Source organism: Pseudopipra pipra, chromosome 3, assembly GCF_036250125.1.
Source record: "Pseudopipra pipra isolate bDixPip1 chromosome 3, bDixPip1.hap1, whole genome shotgun sequence".
NCBI classification, from domain to species: domain Eukaryota; kingdom Metazoa; phylum Chordata; class Aves; order Passeriformes; family Pipridae; genus Pseudopipra; species Pseudopipra pipra.
In genome coordinates, this window is record NC_087551.1 from 15,571,759 (window position 1) to 15,590,319 (window position 18,561).

The 18,561-nt window shown below is 37.6% G+C and overlaps 1 protein-coding gene across 2 annotated transcripts in view; it reads right to left on the reverse strand.

Moving 5' to 3' along the window:
• The window catches only part of MSH2 (mutS homolog 2), a 46,709-nt gene that overhangs the window by 16,132 nt on the left and 12,016 nt on the right, over positions 1-18,561 (reverse strand). For both annotated transcript variants that reach the window (XM_064647993.1, XM_064647994.1), the window contains exons 7-8: positions 6,273-6,472; positions 1,104-1,213 (exon numbers count right to left, since the gene is read on the reverse strand). In XM_064647993.1, coding sequence (XP_064504063.1) covers positions 1,104-1,213; positions 6,273-6,472 — 310 coding nt within the window. The remainder of the gene's footprint in view (positions 1-1,103; positions 1,214-6,272; positions 6,473-18,561) is intronic.

An 18,561-nucleotide genomic window follows, 5' to 3' on the forward strand; every position in this document is an offset into this window, starting at 1 on the left:
TAACAGATTCTATGGTACTTGATTAAAAATAACTGACTTGTTATTCTGTTTAGGACAACAAAACATTTTTAAAGTAGAACCTGAAAAGAAGTTTAAAGAGCTGGACTATGAAGGGTGAAGGCTTAGAACAGCTGTTAGTTAAAGAAAACAGAGTCCCAGGGCACACGAACTGCATCAACAGATGGTCTGTAACTAGTATAAAGCTATAAATTTCTTCATTACCATATATCACAAATTACAGCAACATGTCAATCAGTCTTTCCATAAACAGTAGAAGGCAGCTGATGGATGCATAACACAATACAAAGAGATAAAACGCAGTGCTTCTGCCTTTGGAGAAAAGTACACGTGTTCAAAATTTTAAAGCCACTGCAGTTTCCACAAGTTCGACACCTTGTCCTTGCACAACGTCTGGCACGAGGTTAGAGAGATTTCATCCTTCCAGAGTCAACTGAGACTGACACTTATGGCAATCTTAAAAGACTTCCCAAGTTTACCAAAATTACTGAAAGACCCTGCTGAGAGGAACATTAAATACATTTCTAACCAAGTATGTCCATTTCAAAATCCATCTTATCAGTTCTCTAACAAATATAATGGGAGAAAAGTAAAGTCAGTCTTTAAGCCTAAGGCAATAATTTTTCAGAGAGGCAAACTGTTAGTTATGAAGACTTAATCCCACTAAATAGCACCAAGTCTAATGAATTTCTTAGAAGCAAAAAAATATGTAATAAACATATTCTGGTTACATTCTAGATATGAGACATATCATAGTAACTTTAAAAATACAAAGAAGCAGAGAAATTACAAAATTACTTCTCCACTTTCAATACTGATGAGGTTTTGAAAAAATAGTTTCAGGTCCACAGCATCCATGTATACAGAGCCTTTTCTCATTGGCTAGATAATTTCAGATAGCAGGTGAATATCCTGTTGATATTCAACTGCTATACTAATAACAGTCTTCATATATTCCACAGATAAATTATCACTAACTGCTTAATATAGAAGATCAATTAAATTTAGTGAGTGTAGAGCAGATTGCAAAGTTCAATAAGAAACTTTAATTGCCAAGTAAACCCCTCCCACACACCAGCCCGTACCTTCTCCATATCCAATGTTGTCTCTATCATCTCCAGAAATTTTGAGAAGTCAGAGCAGATATCATTAAGGGGTGTTATAAACACTGCCAACAACAACATCTGGTGAGCTCCTGTTAAGAACAAACAAGAAAAATTATCATTCACAAAACCCCACAAATTTATCAGAATTCGCTTATCCAAGGTAAACAACACAACTACATAGCTGGTTAATTTTTACTAAGATGGGCTGTGATTATTTCACTGGAATACCTTTTCCTAAATTGGCATTATCCCACCTACATTCTGATCAAGTTTGTACCTATTCTGTCATCTTTGTTCTTAACTGGTTGTATTCGTTCCCTTCTACTATGAGTAAGACTACAGACAAACAACACTTTGAAAGTAAACCTGCTGTCTCGATATTACCAATTCTCGCACACAAAAAGCTGAAATGGCTTTGGTAAAAAGTGTAGGTCTTATCATCCACACTCAGTTTTTAACTTTTCTTAAGACAAAATTACCAAAACTTGGGAATATTTGGTAGATTACAATACAGACAAATAGAAATCGAGGTGTTTGATGTTATTTTTGTTTTCCACAAAAAAACCAGATCTTTATAGTCACTGATGTTTCCACTAAACGGGAAGTTATCAAAATTAAATTAGTCTCTTCCAAGGTATTTTGTTAGCACAGATACTCTCTGCCACTAAGTGACATATTGGCTGGAAGTCACCAAAAGCAGTTTACAGTTAACATGCACAAATATTGCCAATTTTGTGAAAGAAGTATTTTCTTCAGGCCTACAAATAAGTACCTACATCCAGCAGCCAGCTCTGAAAACATTCTGACAGGAAATAAATGTTTACACCTTTGCAGCCACTTCAAGTTATGATTTAATCACAGAAAGATTAGCATTATTGACTATGTGATTCACAGAAAATGTCTCAAACTGAATCCAATATTAGGAGCTTAGAGACATAGGATTATGTACAGAATTATGGTATTTGCCTCTAATGTTTGCAGGCAAGGCTTTGCACATTAACAGAGAAATACAGAATTGAGCTTTGGCTATTCCACAGCCTCTCAATTTCTCACCAGACTAGGGAAAAAAGTCCTAATCTTTCATAAGAAAAATTTCCATACAAATTTATAGAAGTCACATAGTGAGGACATGATTACCCAAGGGAATCTCTCTTCTCTCTCAGCTCTGTAATTCAAGTAGAAAGAAGAAGTTTGGTTTGATTCCTTTTCCTCCCATGCCTTTTTGCTTCCCCACTCCCTCAAGCTTTTAAAGTTAAAGCTCTAAACTGATTAGTCTCTATTACTGGAGAAAAAAATTATACATTATTGAGAGATTATTTAACTTGTAAAAATGGAGTTTTCTGCTGAAAAAATCTTAAAAATTAAGAGAGAGATGAAATAAAGTACAGTTTGTTTTTTATTCCAAATCTCTTGCTTGGTCTCATTCAGTATTTTCTTCTCCTCCAGTAAGAAGACACTTAGAAAATAAAAGGAGTCAGCAAAGAAGGAAGAGACCGAAGAGCAGAAAACCTTCACATCCACTCTTCAGAGTGGACTTAGCAGTTTCCAGTGCTCCAGCTGACAGAGTACATGGCACACACCATGAAATGATCTTCAGTATTCCCGAATAAATGAAAAATGATTGTGCTTGAACCTGAAGTAGCTATTAGAATTTCTTTTACTGCAAGGAGTAAGTTAAGTAGGGAAGTTTCATTATATCATTCAATTATTTAAGTTTGAAGAGTACATCTTCAGACACCACAGAATAATATCACATTCAAAAATTAAAATATATTAATTTATTAAGTACATAAAACACCAATGTATTTACATATATTTATTATATGGTTAGAACTGATACATTGCAAAATTTATTTACACTTTCAGTCCAACTTGAAACTCAGTATCCAGCATTTGAAGGAAGTAAAATAGTGGAGTTAGTAAATACTGAGGCTTTTTAAAAGCTATATGGGTACGCCTTTCTTAAAAGCTTAACACCTGTCATTAAGAGAATATGAGCAAGAAACACTATTGAAAAATTCTAAATGAAACTCAACATGTCTTGCATGTGCATTCATAAACTCATAGAAAAGATGCATAGTAAAAAAAACCACTTTTGCACCTACTTGACATTATCAGCATGTAAGCTAACCATTGAGAGAAAGACTAATGAACCTATGTACAGTCAAAAGCATAGATGCATATTGATCATAGAGCCTATCTGTTCCCAGGTACAGTTTTTAATTTAAACCACAATTTACTTACTGAAGCACAGAGAAGTGTTTATTACACACATTAAAAACGTGACTATTAATATGGTTTAAAAGTGTTGTATAGAAATTAAAATCAAGCATTAACCTTTAGACTTGAAACACAGTTAGTCTGGCAACAAACTGACACTACCCAGGGAATACAGACAAATCTCATGACTAAGTGCACCAGCCATTTTGATATCATAATTGAAACTGGGATAAAAGGAAAAGCACAATGGAAATTGGGATAAAATATAGTACAGTTTACTAGAGGTAGATCATACCCACATAGTGCAACATCTCTCTGAGATACTGAATGCCTAAAACAAAGGGAAATCTGCAGACCTAATTTGGGCTGTTCTAAAGCATTCAGCAGGGTGTCACAGGAGATGTTAAGGTGCAAGGTCTATGATTCATGAAATGATCAGGAGGCAGATAAAGGGGACATCACCCACTTGCAAAGGATGAAAGAGCTGAAAGGACATCAGCAATACAGTCCCTCCAGGGCTTAGACAAGCATTTATCCTTAAAAGATGTGTGAATTTATATTATTGCACAGAAGAAGGCTGCTTATAAAAGCCACTAAAATATACAATATGGAAGATACCAGTAGATTATATTGGAATAAGATGAATCAGAAATAGATCAGCACTAACTGACCTTAAAAACTGGGCTAATAGAAATGAAGTAGAATTTAACACGGAGTAAGATGACACTGATATATAAATGTGTTTCCACTATGAGTAAGGGAATAATCAGCTGGATATGAGTGAGAAAGGAGGGGAAACAGCCAAGTTTTGATCACAAAATGGTTATAATACACCAGTGCAACAGTCTTGGAAAGAACAGTACTGAAACAGGCAATAAAAGGTATTTCCAAAAGCAGAGGAGGGGGGATTCAAGTCACTGTATACAGAATAGTAAAAATACACCTGAAACTCAGCATCCAATTTCTGTGTCCTGCATATTTACAGCCTTAAGATAAAGAGTGTCCATTTGAGATGGGAAGGAAGATGTTTCAGTAGCTTCTTGAAGACAAAAATCTTTTAAGTACCAACATTTTATGCCCCAGTAATTTGAGTAATGAACTGCTGCTCCCTTTTGCCAGCCATAGCAAAATGATTTGATGACTCAGAGTCCTTTCCCATCTTATGCTGATTTCTTATGTCTAAAAAAGAAGAAGTCACCTTCACTCATTAGCTCCCTCCACAGGTTTCACCATTCATAAAAACAAGGATCTCAATTAAGCAATGCTTCACACTGAGGGAAAGGCAATCACTGCTGATCACTTCATGGTATAGTTGCTCCATCTCCCCATAGCCATTCATGAGATAAGAAGTTCAGAAACTGGCAGATCCTCAGAATGGTCAAAAATCTTTCTGGCTTCCCATCCCTTGATGAGTTAAAACAGTTTGTACAGTCACAAACAGAAAAATTACCAGATCCACTCTGAATTAGTCACATACATTCAAAATTACTAGACCATTCATGTAGTTTAAACAGGTGGTACAAGCACAAAGAAAAATAAAAATAACACGTCGCCTATTTTAAATTATCTTTGTTATACTGCTGGTGATTGCCCTACTAAGGCCAACTGATTCACATGTAGAACAGCAAGAACCTTTTGCAGTCTATTAATTTTTCCATATGGTGAGCTTAGCAGTTTGCCTTACACAGCTCGCTCCTCAAAACTTCTAAAAATGGAATTGTTTTCCTACCCCAATGTTATGACAGAGAAACTCTGTCATTGATCCAAAAGACAACTAATAGAAAAAGAAATAAAGACAGAAAGCCAGTATTCTGACCTAATACCTCAGTTTAAGATGGGAATCCAAGAGCTCCATGTCAAGGCTAAAACAAGCAGAGCCTGTTTGGAAAAGCCAAAGGGACATGACTGAGGCAGCTAAAGAGTGGCACAGCTCTTTAAGAACAAAAGCAAACAAAAAAGTTGTATCTGCCAGTTCCTTCTCAGCTTCAGATTTTAACTGCTTTTGGAAATAACACAGCCAGCAACTAAAAATTAATTTATTTTAAGATTAATATTTTAGAAGATAAGTTTCATTACCTGAAGTCGTAAAACTATAGTACAGAAAAGTATAAGACACTGGGTAGCTTTATTGCCTACTCAAATAAAGGAGAGAAATTTTTGCAACCATACCATTTCAAATAACAGTTCTCTTTAAGGCTTTGGTGCTTGCTTTATGCACAGAGATTTTCAAACAAATTAATGGGCTTCTACAAAAATATGCTTTCTGGCAGGTTGGGACTGCTATTGCTAAATTGAATCATCCCTTCATTATGCTGATCTTATCCTGCATTTTCGTGGCTACACACAGAAAAGAAAAAGAAATAGCAGCGTTTATGTTTTCTAGAATTGCCTGTCACAGTACTGCTCTTCCTACTAATGAAGATCAGACAAAACTCTGCCACATTACTCGTACCAAATACAGCACTATGATTTAAAAAAAAAGCCACTCCAATTATACTAATAATGCTTAAACTGATTTTTTTTGTGTTTAATTACAACCCAAAGTGCAAAATGTCTTCAAAAGGAAGACAACAATATTGTATGAATGTTATCTTTTCTGTAAGATCATAATAACACACAATTGGTCAGAAATTCTTAGAGACACATCCAGATCAAAGATTACCATACCATCACCCAAGTATTCAAGTTCTAGTATTTCAGGTACACACTAATTGGAACACTTATTCATGTAAGGATTTGGCTATGTATATTATTAAGTATCTGACTGGCATTTCAGAATTTCAGCTCATTTCAAATTCAAATATGTTTAAGCTTTATCCCTGCAACAAAAGAACACGGGAAAAAAAGTCATTTTTGGAAATCTACACACTCTTTCTTTGCATCATCCGTATACTATGAAACACTGAAAACAGATGGACGTAGTATTACCTTCATGTTTTTCTAGTGCTTCTATAACATTAGGCACTTGATGAATAGCCTGGTACATTCGGTAACAGTCCTGTAAGTTTGCTGCTTGTCTCTGAAATTTCTTTGCCATCCGGTTGAGGTCTGGAAAGCGACGTAAGAGATCCTCTTGAAGGCACTGACGTAGTTCTGGATCCAGCACAAACGCTTCAACCAAATTCAACCTAAGTAAGAAGTTCATAACAATGATTAGCATGGCATAATATATAATTCTTTTATGACACCAATGAGAATGAAAACACTTATCTGGCAGCTCCTATCTGTACTTTCCCTATGGCTGTATCCATTGGCCAACTTGCCTGATTTAAAAAAAACAAATTAAACTAAGACAACCCATGAGCTGAGAAAGCAAGGATATTTAGCCTATGTCGGGCTTCGGTAGTTTTGAAAAGTTGGAGTTTCTAATGAACAGCATTGAAGGGAAACTGTTTTGAGCACAAATGCTAACATCTATTCAATTAGGTATGTTAACCCTCAGAATCAACTCTGAGATTAATTCTTTCCCTGAACCATAAAAGAAGTCTTCCAGTAGTCTATGAAAAAAGGAGGCATTAACTACAAAAAAACCCTCACTCTTGGCAGAGTTTAGCTTCCTGTGGTCAAGGCCAACACTTACACTGTGCAGCTGTGCAACCCTGCACCACAGAATCAGAGTCCTCAAGGTTGGAAGGCACCTCTGGACACTGATTACTCCAACCTCTGCTCAAAGTAGGGTCACAGCTAAAGTCAACTGCCCGGGAGAGTGCCCAGTCACATTCCGGGTATTCCCAAGGATAGCGCCAGTACTGACCCCTGGAACACACAACCAGTGACTGACCTCCAAGTGGACTTCATGCCCCTGATCACCCTCCTTTGAGTCTGGCAGCTCAGCTGGTTTTCAGTCCACCACACAGTCTAATTGCCTAGTCCATACTTCATCAGATGTAATGGGAGACAGTGACAGCTGAAATCATGATAAACAACATTCACTGTTCTTCCCTTATCCAACCACCTCAATTTGTTGTAGAAGGCTATTGGGTTAGCCAGGCATGATCTTCCCTTTGTAAATCCATGCCAACTACTTCCAAACTACTGTTTGTCTCATGGCAGGTATTGGGGGACTGCATTTTTATCAACGTCTGTACTGTCTGCCAGCCTTGTTGTCACCACTGACTCCCAGCTTGCCTTCCCTTACTGCAGCTCCCTGACATTTTGGGTTGGCTATTTTTGTTGGTGTTTTTTTGTTTGGCTGGGGTTTTTTATGTGGGGTTTTTTTTTTAATAGTGAAATAAATATTCTTTCACTGTTGAAAGCAAATGTAAATCTCAACAAGAAGTGACAGAGCATTAAATTGTATTTCTTCACTAGAATGTAACTGACTTTCACACATTTCTTGTTTTGGTTTTTTTGCATCATCTCTACATATTTTGCATTTGCAGTTAAACAAAGAAGTCAGATATTGTTTGTTCTGGAGAGGCCAGTCTTCTTCGGTCATACTTTCAGAATAGGAAGGAAGAGCTCTGCCTCCTTCAGAGACCTCCACACATTATATACTGTATTCATTACTGGTTAATCACATTAACATGTCATCTATCAATATCTTGGCTTCAGCAGGGAAGTTAATTTCATGTAGAGACATGTAAGCAAAGAAAGGACAGCTTTCAGCATATTACTCCTCCTGGTTTGCTTACTGGCAGAAAAATGCATTCGTCTCAATTACAGTAACATTTGCACTCGTAAACTGCATTGGAAATGACATTTTTTTTGTCATTTTGAAAGCAGTAATCTCTACATTACACTATGCAGTGTTCTGCAGAGAGTGCCAGTTGCTGGCAACAGTATACAGGGGTTAACATGGTACACTGCCTCAGGTAATTAGCAAAGGCTCACTCAAGAAAGCAAGGCTTTGGCTAAGGCAACACAAGAGACAGAGACCCCCTGGACAGGCAGTGGTACACATCTGTATATAAAAAATTCAAAAAGGATGTCCTTCTGTTGCAGAAAGTATTCTACCCCCAGCACTTCATGAACCTTCTGTATTATACCAAACAAAATCAATTAAAAAGATGAGAGAAGAATCCTACCTCTACATTTACCCATTCAACTACTGCCTTAATAAATACAGAGATCGACATTACTAACACATAATAGTGCTTTCCTTCCAAAAGATAAATTCAAGTTTCAGCATGTACACAGAGCATGTGATAAGTAGACAAGAATATACGTAGGATACCTACTGCAAGAATGCAGAAGATTTGTAAAAGAAACATGATAAAAGCCAAGTAATTTTCAATTCTAATCCCTGTTGGTGTTTCTGAGCACAATTTCTAGCTTTCAGGCTTCTGTCAAGAAGGTTTGGAGGAATAATAAGAATTATGTGATCTTGTCACAGCAGATACATTGCCGTGTTTATGACAAATCCCTACATTTTACCAGGCAGACCTGACTTACGACTCACATCACAAACTGTCTTCTCTAAGGCACCAGCAGCAACCAGTGATCAAACACGTTTTCTAAAGACCAGATTTCTTTTTAATATTAAAAAACAAAACCAAAACCAAAACAAAACCCCAACCAAACCAAAGACACCCGATACAACTGCTTAACAGCCTAAATATAAGCCCACTAACCAGATGTCTTCCTAACGTGCCCAAGGGATTAGAGAAGGAACCATCTTGCCAACTTGTACCTCCTCACAGAAACTAAGGAACTTGGTCATTTTTAGTCATTTTTAGTCATGTAATCTGGAAACAATTCCTTTGGGAAAAACAAAATGGGATTCACTGAAAACTTCTCCACAAAGCAGACCCATGTGTTATTGTTGCCTTCCTTGGTCTTTAGCAGTGACAGTCATGGCAAACACACAAGAGGTTGTACTATCCTGGTGTTACATGTTCTCACTTCTCAGGTAATATTTAAGATTTGTAAGCATATTTATCATTTCTCAATTATCACAATACCACCACACATCAATCCATAAAGAGGAACTAGTTGCAAACACCTTCAAGTTCTATTACCCGCAAAACTCCACAAATTTCTGGTTTAAAACAACCTTTCATCACTTAAAAAAAGTACTAGGAAGAAAGCAAGACACATTAGGAGTGTTCTTCCACTAAAAAAGTAAATTTTAATCTAGAAAAATACTGTTCTTGCCTGCAGTAGGAAACCAGAGTTCGGTGTTTTTTCCAACCGGGTTAGACTACAGACTACTCCACAATTTCAACATGAAATTTTCCAGTATAAAAACTTTTTTTTTCTGATTTTGAAGGCAAATCTCACACATGCAAGAATGTGCAAAATTCAAGTTCACCATCAACATTAGATCCTATCTTGCCCTCTGATAGCTTATGCTTAAAGCCAGAGCACTTAGCTTCTCTTCCAAGAGGTCTTTACACAATCAGTAATACTGGAGTATGGATATATATACATAGAATCATTTCTTGGAACTTGCTAAATGTTGCACTGGGAAAAGACCAGCAGCAACAGTTTCTATAATGCCACTGTACCTTATCTTTAAAACCCAACTGCACAGAGACTTGCCTTCAACCTGACACAGAGATGCCCAACACCCTTCTTGAATCCATGTAAACCTCTGTAAGACACAACCAGAATATGTTCATTCTTTCTATACACACTGGTTTATACTTTTTCTCATTAAAATCAAAACCATTCCTGTTCCCTCCAATCAGTTGGCCTGGTTTGGTCTTCATTAAAAGTTTGGTCCTTACTTGTGTCACCTATAAAAGTGTCAGAACAGCTGCTATAATGATCATTAAAGAGTATCTTCTGGACTCTTGAGCTTATCTCTATCAGGATTTAGACTTTTTTTTCTTGCTTGTGCCTTTTGCACAAACAGACCCTTCACTTTCATCACATGACTCGCTCAGCTTGTTCAACAGCCTCTTGGAAAAGGACTTGTCAAAGGCATTTTAAAAGCTCTAATTTATTTTTTTCCCCTCCTCTTTTGTCCACAACAATGACAAGTTCAAAGAAGTCTCAGATCAGCATGAACAATTTTCCTCTGCCAAAACCATGATAATTAGACTAACATTTCATGACCTTACTAGCACTGTTCTATCTTCCCCCTTACAGTTGCCAACCACTAAGATATGTCTGACAGGTTTGTGTTCACGCCACATTTTGCATAACAATTTCCTGTTGGTAAGAACACATACAAGGTTGCTGGACAGAAAGGGTAACATTAAGGTAATGCAACCATAAGCCATGAATAATGCTCATAAGTAATAATGAAATCAAATGACAGTTTGTTTTTAATATAAAGCTCAACCGAGAAAAAAAAAAAGAAAACACAAAAAGAAACAAACAAAAGAATCCAAGAAAGTGTAATCAAACAACAGCTGACAACACTGGATAACTTGTTTCTGCCACACAACCAAAAGGGAAAGGAAAATAGGGCAAAACTTTCCACCACAGATCTAAGGCAGCACAGTCAAGATAATAGAAAAAACTATAAGTAGTGAAACCACATTAGAACATAAATGAAATCTTTGTTTCAAGACAGTTATTTAAGTTTGCAAACTAAACCACAAAAACAGTAAACAAAAGTTCCGCTAATACAACTGAAAATCAACACAAGTGCTTTTCTTGAACTTGGAAATTGTAACTACCTTTTATTCCTGCTATGCAAAACCACAGCTGTTTATCAGCTTTGAACTCTGTGCAATAATAAGTAACATTAGGCTTAGTGTGCTCTGAGAGACAGAGAGAGAAAAACAACCCACCTATCTCCAAGGGTCTGCTGGATATACTGGAATCCAACTGAATGCATTTCATCTTTCCCCAGTTTTACTGTTACTAAGGGTCATCTCTTGAACCTACTATTGACAAAAGACTAATGCACTACACCAAAAAAAAAGACAACAAAAATCTGTTTTCAATCTAATAAATGTCACACACTTTCCCAAGTCTCAACACAATGCTTCTGTTCCACCAAGGTTGACATCACATTTGACATTGGAAGAGATTCCTTCTTCTTTTGCTACAGCTGTGCAGCATTTTTCATCACCATTTTAAGATTATTGCACTCAATACTGCCTCAACACAGAGACTGTCAGGAGGGCTTAATTATATTTCTAGACTTTTACAGAGCTAGATATAGAAGTTTAAGTTAATAGAGAAACATTAATCAAGACTGATTTGTATACAGATTTCATAGAAGGATGAAAAGAAGTCAGTTTGCAGAAACAATAACTAAACTAAGATATGAAAATAAAAGACCAGTTTGAATGAACAGAATACTTTTAATGCCTGAGCAGGATCAGCCAGCACAAAAAAGAAAATCTAACAAATCAATAAGCTGTACAATACACTCATTTATAAAGCATCTAAGATGTAAACTTCTCCTCCACCACCATCCTGCAAAACCCTGGGTAGTTCCATGCCTCTCTGTACATGCAGGAGGAAGAACACTTCCCTCAAGCACCTCTGCTCAGAAAAAGGACTCTGAGGTTTTTTTATCATTTCATGAAACTTGGATCCATAAAAAATCAGTAATATATATTTAATAATGAGTAATATATATTTAATTACTACTACAGGGGTAGTGACTTAAAATCCCAAATTCTCGTAGATGTTTTCATGGGGAAAAAAATGTACTAACTAAAAACTCCACGTGACACAAGGAAAAAAAACTGTTAACACTGAAATCAAATTAAGAATGTACTCTTTTACAGGAGAAGCTGACTTTTAAGAAGATTTTAAAGTTTGTAACTCCCCTATGTAACAGCTGCATCTTCTGAAGAGTGCATATTTGTGTTCTCTGCCTGCTAAAGGGTTTCTTGACGGCAGATTAAGATCAACTTTCCTGTTCAACTTGATTATAGCAAATTTTAATCGAGAAACACCACTTACGAAAGCAACATATTAAGGAGTGCTTTAAGATATACTGAGCCTTTCATCTCACCACAAGTTTCAGAATATGCACAGTTATATCAGTTTAATTTCATATTTTCTTTATACAAAGGAAAGTGGAAAAACACTTTATGTACCACTACTTTGTTTTCCCTCGGGTTTCTTTCAAACCCAGATCTCTTCTTAATCCAATGTAACCAAGGCAAATCCTCCCTGGACATACTTAACCTAGACATATAAAACACCATCTTACCTGTTCTAATTGGGTTTTCTTTTCCACACAAAGCATTTGGGATTTTGACACCCTGGAGGAAGCCCATACCAGAGCGAGTTGCTGTAGTTGATTAATAACAGCATTTGTGTTTTCCAGCCAGAAAAAAGCAAGGCACTATCCTAAGCCTCCTTTATAAACTTCTCCTGGTGACCCAGTCATTCCCTAGACAATCATCTCTCTCACAAAAATCAGCCAAAGTCCAGTTCACTGCCCCAGGTAAGCAGTAGATATCACCTTAAATTTGCAAAGCTCTCTTTTCATGCCAGAGAACCTCAGTGTGCTTTACAGGCCTTTGAAGTATTGACAGACACCTAAGATGGGCACATGGGAACCTAAATCAGATCTCTGAAGCCTGATACAGAGAAGTACTTTAGTCCAGCTCACGTCTTAGCAGCATAAAAATCACACTGACCATCCTGAGTCATTTTGCCCAATACAATCAGAGCTGCTGCATGCATTTATAAAAATAACATTCCAAGTTTCTCAGACGAGCACAAAGAAGTAACAATGCAAAATATCTAGGCAACACACATGTGCTTTTCAAAGTGCTAAGTTAGGCACAAAAGACTTTTTTAATGAAACTGGAGCAATCTCTGTAAACAATTTGAAATAACACAAAACCTGAGGAATGAGGAACCAGCAGCTTTAGAGAGACTAATACCATCAAAAGCCATTTTATTTTACTCATCCACTATAGGCTTAGGATCAGTGATCTGCTCAATCCCCACTCAGCTCACACTGGAAACTGCATAGAGAGAAGTTGCCCTGGTTTCTGGCAGTGAGCATCCAGCTGGTAGCAACTTTTACTCAAGCCACAGGAACAGCCTTGCAGGGGGCTCACCATAGGCACCAGTTCTTCCAGCACTTCGACAACACAAGACTTGAATCCAGGCTTTTGAGAACATTGCTCTCTGGCTGAGTTGTATACACATCTCTCCAGCACTTCTTACATACGAAACAGAACATCCCAAACAAGGGGTCAAAATCTTCCTGTTGTTCTAATAAAATTGTACCAATTTGGCCCTAAAATGTCATTAGGGTCCAAAATCTGACATCTGAGCGAGTGTCCCAAGATCTCTTTCAGCTCTCCCAAATTTGTATGCACAAGTGCCTGTAGTTCAGAAGCAGACAACACAGGCAATTCCAACAGGTTTGGGAGAGAGACTTGTGCCCCAGTAAGGAAGGCTTCTCCCTACTCTGACTGCCAAAAGAGCAGCCTGCACGTTCATGCTATTCCCCTCCACGCTAAATGGCTCAAGTTGTTCTTGTTTCCCACCTGCTCTTGCCCAAATCGTGTGACCTGTTATTGTTTCTTCCTGGCATGCTAGCAAAAAGTTGGTTTTGTTTCCTCAGTTAACATGCTATAAATGCCTCTTTGTTATCCAATCACTTCACAGCTTCCCTCCCTGAAAACTTGTTACAACCTAAAAACAACAAAAAAAACTCTAAACTAAAAGATATACCTTGCCTACATAACAAAACTTTGAAGATGACAGTGAAGTACAACAGTGCACATACATCCTCCATGCAGAATTTAAAGTGCATTACTGTTTTATGTGAGGGATGTGAAATTACAGGCTCCTAACAATGAAAAGAAATTGTATAATACATTAACAGCAACAGCAAACCAGGAACAAAGAGCCCCACAGTGATGCATGTCACAGTTTACCTGTAATGTCTGTGTTCTTCCAAAGACAATGCTGTCATCCCAGTAAGATTATAGCAATCCCTGTACTCTGATGACCTCCCTAGCTTCTAAAAAGATTTTGCAATGATTCACAGTTCTAAACCCAAACAGTTTCAAAACTTCTTCCCTGCAGGAACAAAACAGTCATAGAGACCTGGCTCAGTGGTAGAGCTTGAAAGCTGTCCTGCTCTTTACACAGGCAAGCCACAGAGCATGGAGGAAGAAAAGATGGTAGTCTGGAAAAGGGAACTGTGGACACCTCAGGTTAACACTGAGGGTGATGCTCCCAGTTGCAGTCCCGTCCTTAAACACACATCTTCATTTGCTGTGGCTGTGTTTGCTTTCCACCTCTGGCTCCCCTGAACCACCTTGCCCTGGGGTGGCCCTGCCAGCTGTGGACAAGCCCAGTTGTATCCTGATGTTGTCTCAAGATGTCTAAGAAAATATGCCCTCAAGCCACAGTTCCACCAACACTTCTAAGATGGCAGAAACTGGAACTGCCACCATGAAAAGCGTGAGATAATAGTGCTGCCCATTGTTCTTCTACCTGCCATACTTTCTCTCTCAAGTTTTAAGTTAACTAAATCAAGGGATCTCAAGGCACATCTGATGCCCTCGGGATGTATTAAGCATTAAAAATTGGTCTTCACTCCATTATAACAGGGTAGCTCTTCAAATTGAAGCCACTACTATCGTCTTTTAATCTTAAATATAAGTTGAAGCAGCCATAAATACGATGACTGCTTTTGCAGCTCTATTGAAGTAATCCCTTGCAACACAGAGCCCAAGATTTGAAGAGCAGCTTTAGACTCTAGGAGAGGCACAGAAATCAAATTGCACACACTTTCCAGAGCTCTGGGTACACAGAGCATGCTACTAAGCAGCTGGACAGATCAGGCTCCCTGCTGTTTAACCTGAAAGATTAAGCAATATAAGAGAAAGCCACATCCAAATATCAGTCTCCTGCCTTTTCTAGTTTTCCTAATTAGTCCCCAAACTAACAATACTGGATACTTCTAACTTCAGGATAGGTCATTTAAAGACAAACTTTTAACTCAAATAAATGCATTCTTCCAAATAATCAAGAGTTCACATTCCTCTACAACAGTTATACTCATATAACATAAAATTAATATTTCTTAGAGAAGCAACGGACTTTTTCCCACCCTACATGAATTCCTGAATGTACCATTTGAGTATTATGTCAAAGCTTAGAGATAGTAAATTAAAGCTCTGAGATTATCACAGGGGTATCAGGCACAACGTAACTATTTTCTGTGACAACCAAGCAAAGCTTTGGAAGCTGTATGAATCGACTGTGAGGCAAGCTAATAAGCTCAGATTAAAAATAAAAAACAGGATTGTCAGGAAAACCAGTGAACTCCAATGTAACACTGGGGTTTTTTTCCTCCCAAGATACTTATGTATGCTGAAATAAGTTAACAATAATTCATTATTCTTGCATGAGCATTTAAACACTTGCTAAACCCAGGAGATGAGGCAAGGTAAAGAAGAAAACAATTCTTCAGCAGAAAAACAAAATCTTTGGTCTAATTCTTGCCAGCAAGGTACCACTTGCAATTAAGACCTTGCTACTGAAGCAGACTGCTGCAACAGCAGTATTTTTAGATGCTGAAGAAAAGGAGTGCCTGGCATCATGCTGAAGAACATGCAAATAAAGCAGCACCACACAACAAGCAGAGCTTCACTTTGCCCCCTATATCCAGGACACACATCAAAGTGAGGAACTGCAGGACTCTTGAGGCATGCACACAAATTCCCTACAACAAAAAGTAAGAGAAGCAGAAAGGAATCATTTTCCCTTCATTTATGGGGCAAGGCTGGCAGTGCTCCTGATGGTACCAACACAGATCTGTCCCTTCACACTGGGACAGATCTGTCCCTTCACAGGCTGTGAGCTGTGTTTCTCAGCAATACAGAGGGGAAATACTGCACAGAATGCCAAAGTGTTACCAACCTTTAGACATGCATGTTTATACAAGAAAAAAAAACAGAAGATCCATCAGCAAAGTTGAATTTTGAATACAAGATGTTTTACACAGCAAATCCTTTCCAATTTCAAAAACCCATCACAACCCTGCTGGACTAAAGAGTCTCCTGCCCTCAAGGAACTGCACAGACAGAAGTGATAAGAGGATAACTCATAAACCAAGGTTCTCCAAGTATCACCCAAAAACTCGTCAGAGACATGGTTTTTGTCTTTCCAATGTTAGCAAAGATTTTATTTATTTATTTCCATGCATATGTTATTTTCCATAAAATTTTCATAGTCTGCTTTCTGTAGGAGCTAAAAATAGTTGAATAGCATCTTCAGAGCGAATTTGTCAGGAAAGCAGCAGGTTTATTAAGCAATGCCAGTGCACAGCTCTATTTCACAGATTCAGACACTTTTCCAGTCCAAGGATAGGCAGATATCCATTCTATCCTCCTGTAGCAAGTTTCGTAATCCAACTCACAACATAAATTAATTAGCATAGGCTCTAAAAAGTCAAAATACCAAGAGAAAGCAAACACTTACAAGTCAGATTATTAAATATGAAAAACAGGCTTTTGGTATTAGTTGACCTGCACTTAAGAAGATGTTAATCTTCTCATGTTTATGATGATAGCAGGTCATGGACCAGCTGCAGAGGAGCAAAAGGATTAATTTTAGATGACAACTTCCCTCACTTTTTCATGGATTAGTTTTCATCACATGAACAAGCCAAATCAAATTAATCAAATTAATCTGGAGATATGAGACCAAAAAAAAAGCAAGTAGGAGGTACAGATTGCCCCTTTTGGCAACTGCCTGGTTTTATTGGATTAGATGCTATACAGCATGATATCCTTGATTATTTAAGAATGATAAACTCCCCATCAAAAGATAAATGAGGCGGCTACAGGAACACCAGTGCCCGTGCCAATAACAAGGGAACTGGTGACAATCCACACTCAGGGGTGTATGACTGCACCTTTTGATTTGAAGTGCTTACAGACAGTCAGCCATCTACAAAACAACTCGGTACCACAGGCTGCTGCACGGTGCATAGGAGTCAAAAACAAATAAAAAAACCTTCACAGCAAATCTTGACCACTGAAGACCAAAGAAACCTACACACAGAACAGCTGGTGTGAGCAAGTGTCAAGGACAGGAGGGCAAAAAGATCCTAATTTGAATAAAGACAAGAACAACCAGTTTTTCTTTTTTTGAACATTGTCATTCAATCAACACAGTATTTAGGCTTCTAGAAAATAAATGCCCATCTTTTAAGAATTATTAATAAACCTCCATTTCTTATATGATAACAAAGAACAATGAAGACAACAGAGCAAGAACCCATCAAGTACTACACAGTCATGGGCACGTTTGTAAGCTCCATATAGAGAAACTGCTCCACCCAAAACCTTCCAGAGAAACCCAGGATGAAAAGCAGCAGGAGCTGCTTCTCAGCCTACTGCCTAAAGCTGCAGAGGTTTTCTGCCAGTCTTCCCTTTTAATTAAATATGGCATTTTCGAATCCTGTGATAAAACCATATTACTGCATGCTCTTCAAAGACTAGAGACAGCTGAGGAAAGGTGTTTCTATTATTATTTTTTTGTGCTTTATTCCTTACAAGTTGCCATACACTATTAAAATTAAGAGGTTAAGTTTATTACACTACTCCATCAACACTAATACTCTTTTGAATTGCTAACCTGTGCATTTCTTTAATCTTGTGCAGACTAAGAGCATACTGAACAAGTTCTATTTCTTAGCTGTAAAAACCCAAATATTTCTTCATTTGCATTTATTCTGTACAGAAGAAACTCAAAACTGTATGTCAACAAAACATTAAAGACTTCTACAAGATTCATACATGAGAAATGAAATTAAATTGCAAGTCAAGACAAAATTATCTTGCCAAGAGCTTCCACTGCAGTGTCCTAAGATCCATCTTCCTACTGGTTTTGCATATAAATTAAATAGAGCAGAAACAATAATGTGTCCACTGTTCTTTCACAGAGAATATACCAGATTCCTGTATACAACGTTCAAAATAGTGACTACCAAGGACACTGTTACCAACCTGAGAGCTTTGCACCTGTACATAGTAAAAGTTTTCATACAGTCCTGAACACTTAAACACAGATTCTAAGCAAAAGTTAACAATGGCAGTAAATGCCATCCACCTCTAATGGCAGGCTGAGAGACAAAGAACAGTATGGCAGCTACAGATTCACATTTCCCTAAATAAATAGCAATTTGATTATGTCTTACAAGTCCGAAAACCAATTTGACATTTCAATCAAATTTTAATTTTCATTTCTGTTGAGCCTCAGAATTCAGATGCAAAAGACACTGACTAAAAGCTTAATATTTCTATTCATTTTGCACCAAGTGAGGACTTGTCAGGAAGAAGTGGGCGAGACTAGAAGATACTATGACTACCTGCTCCAG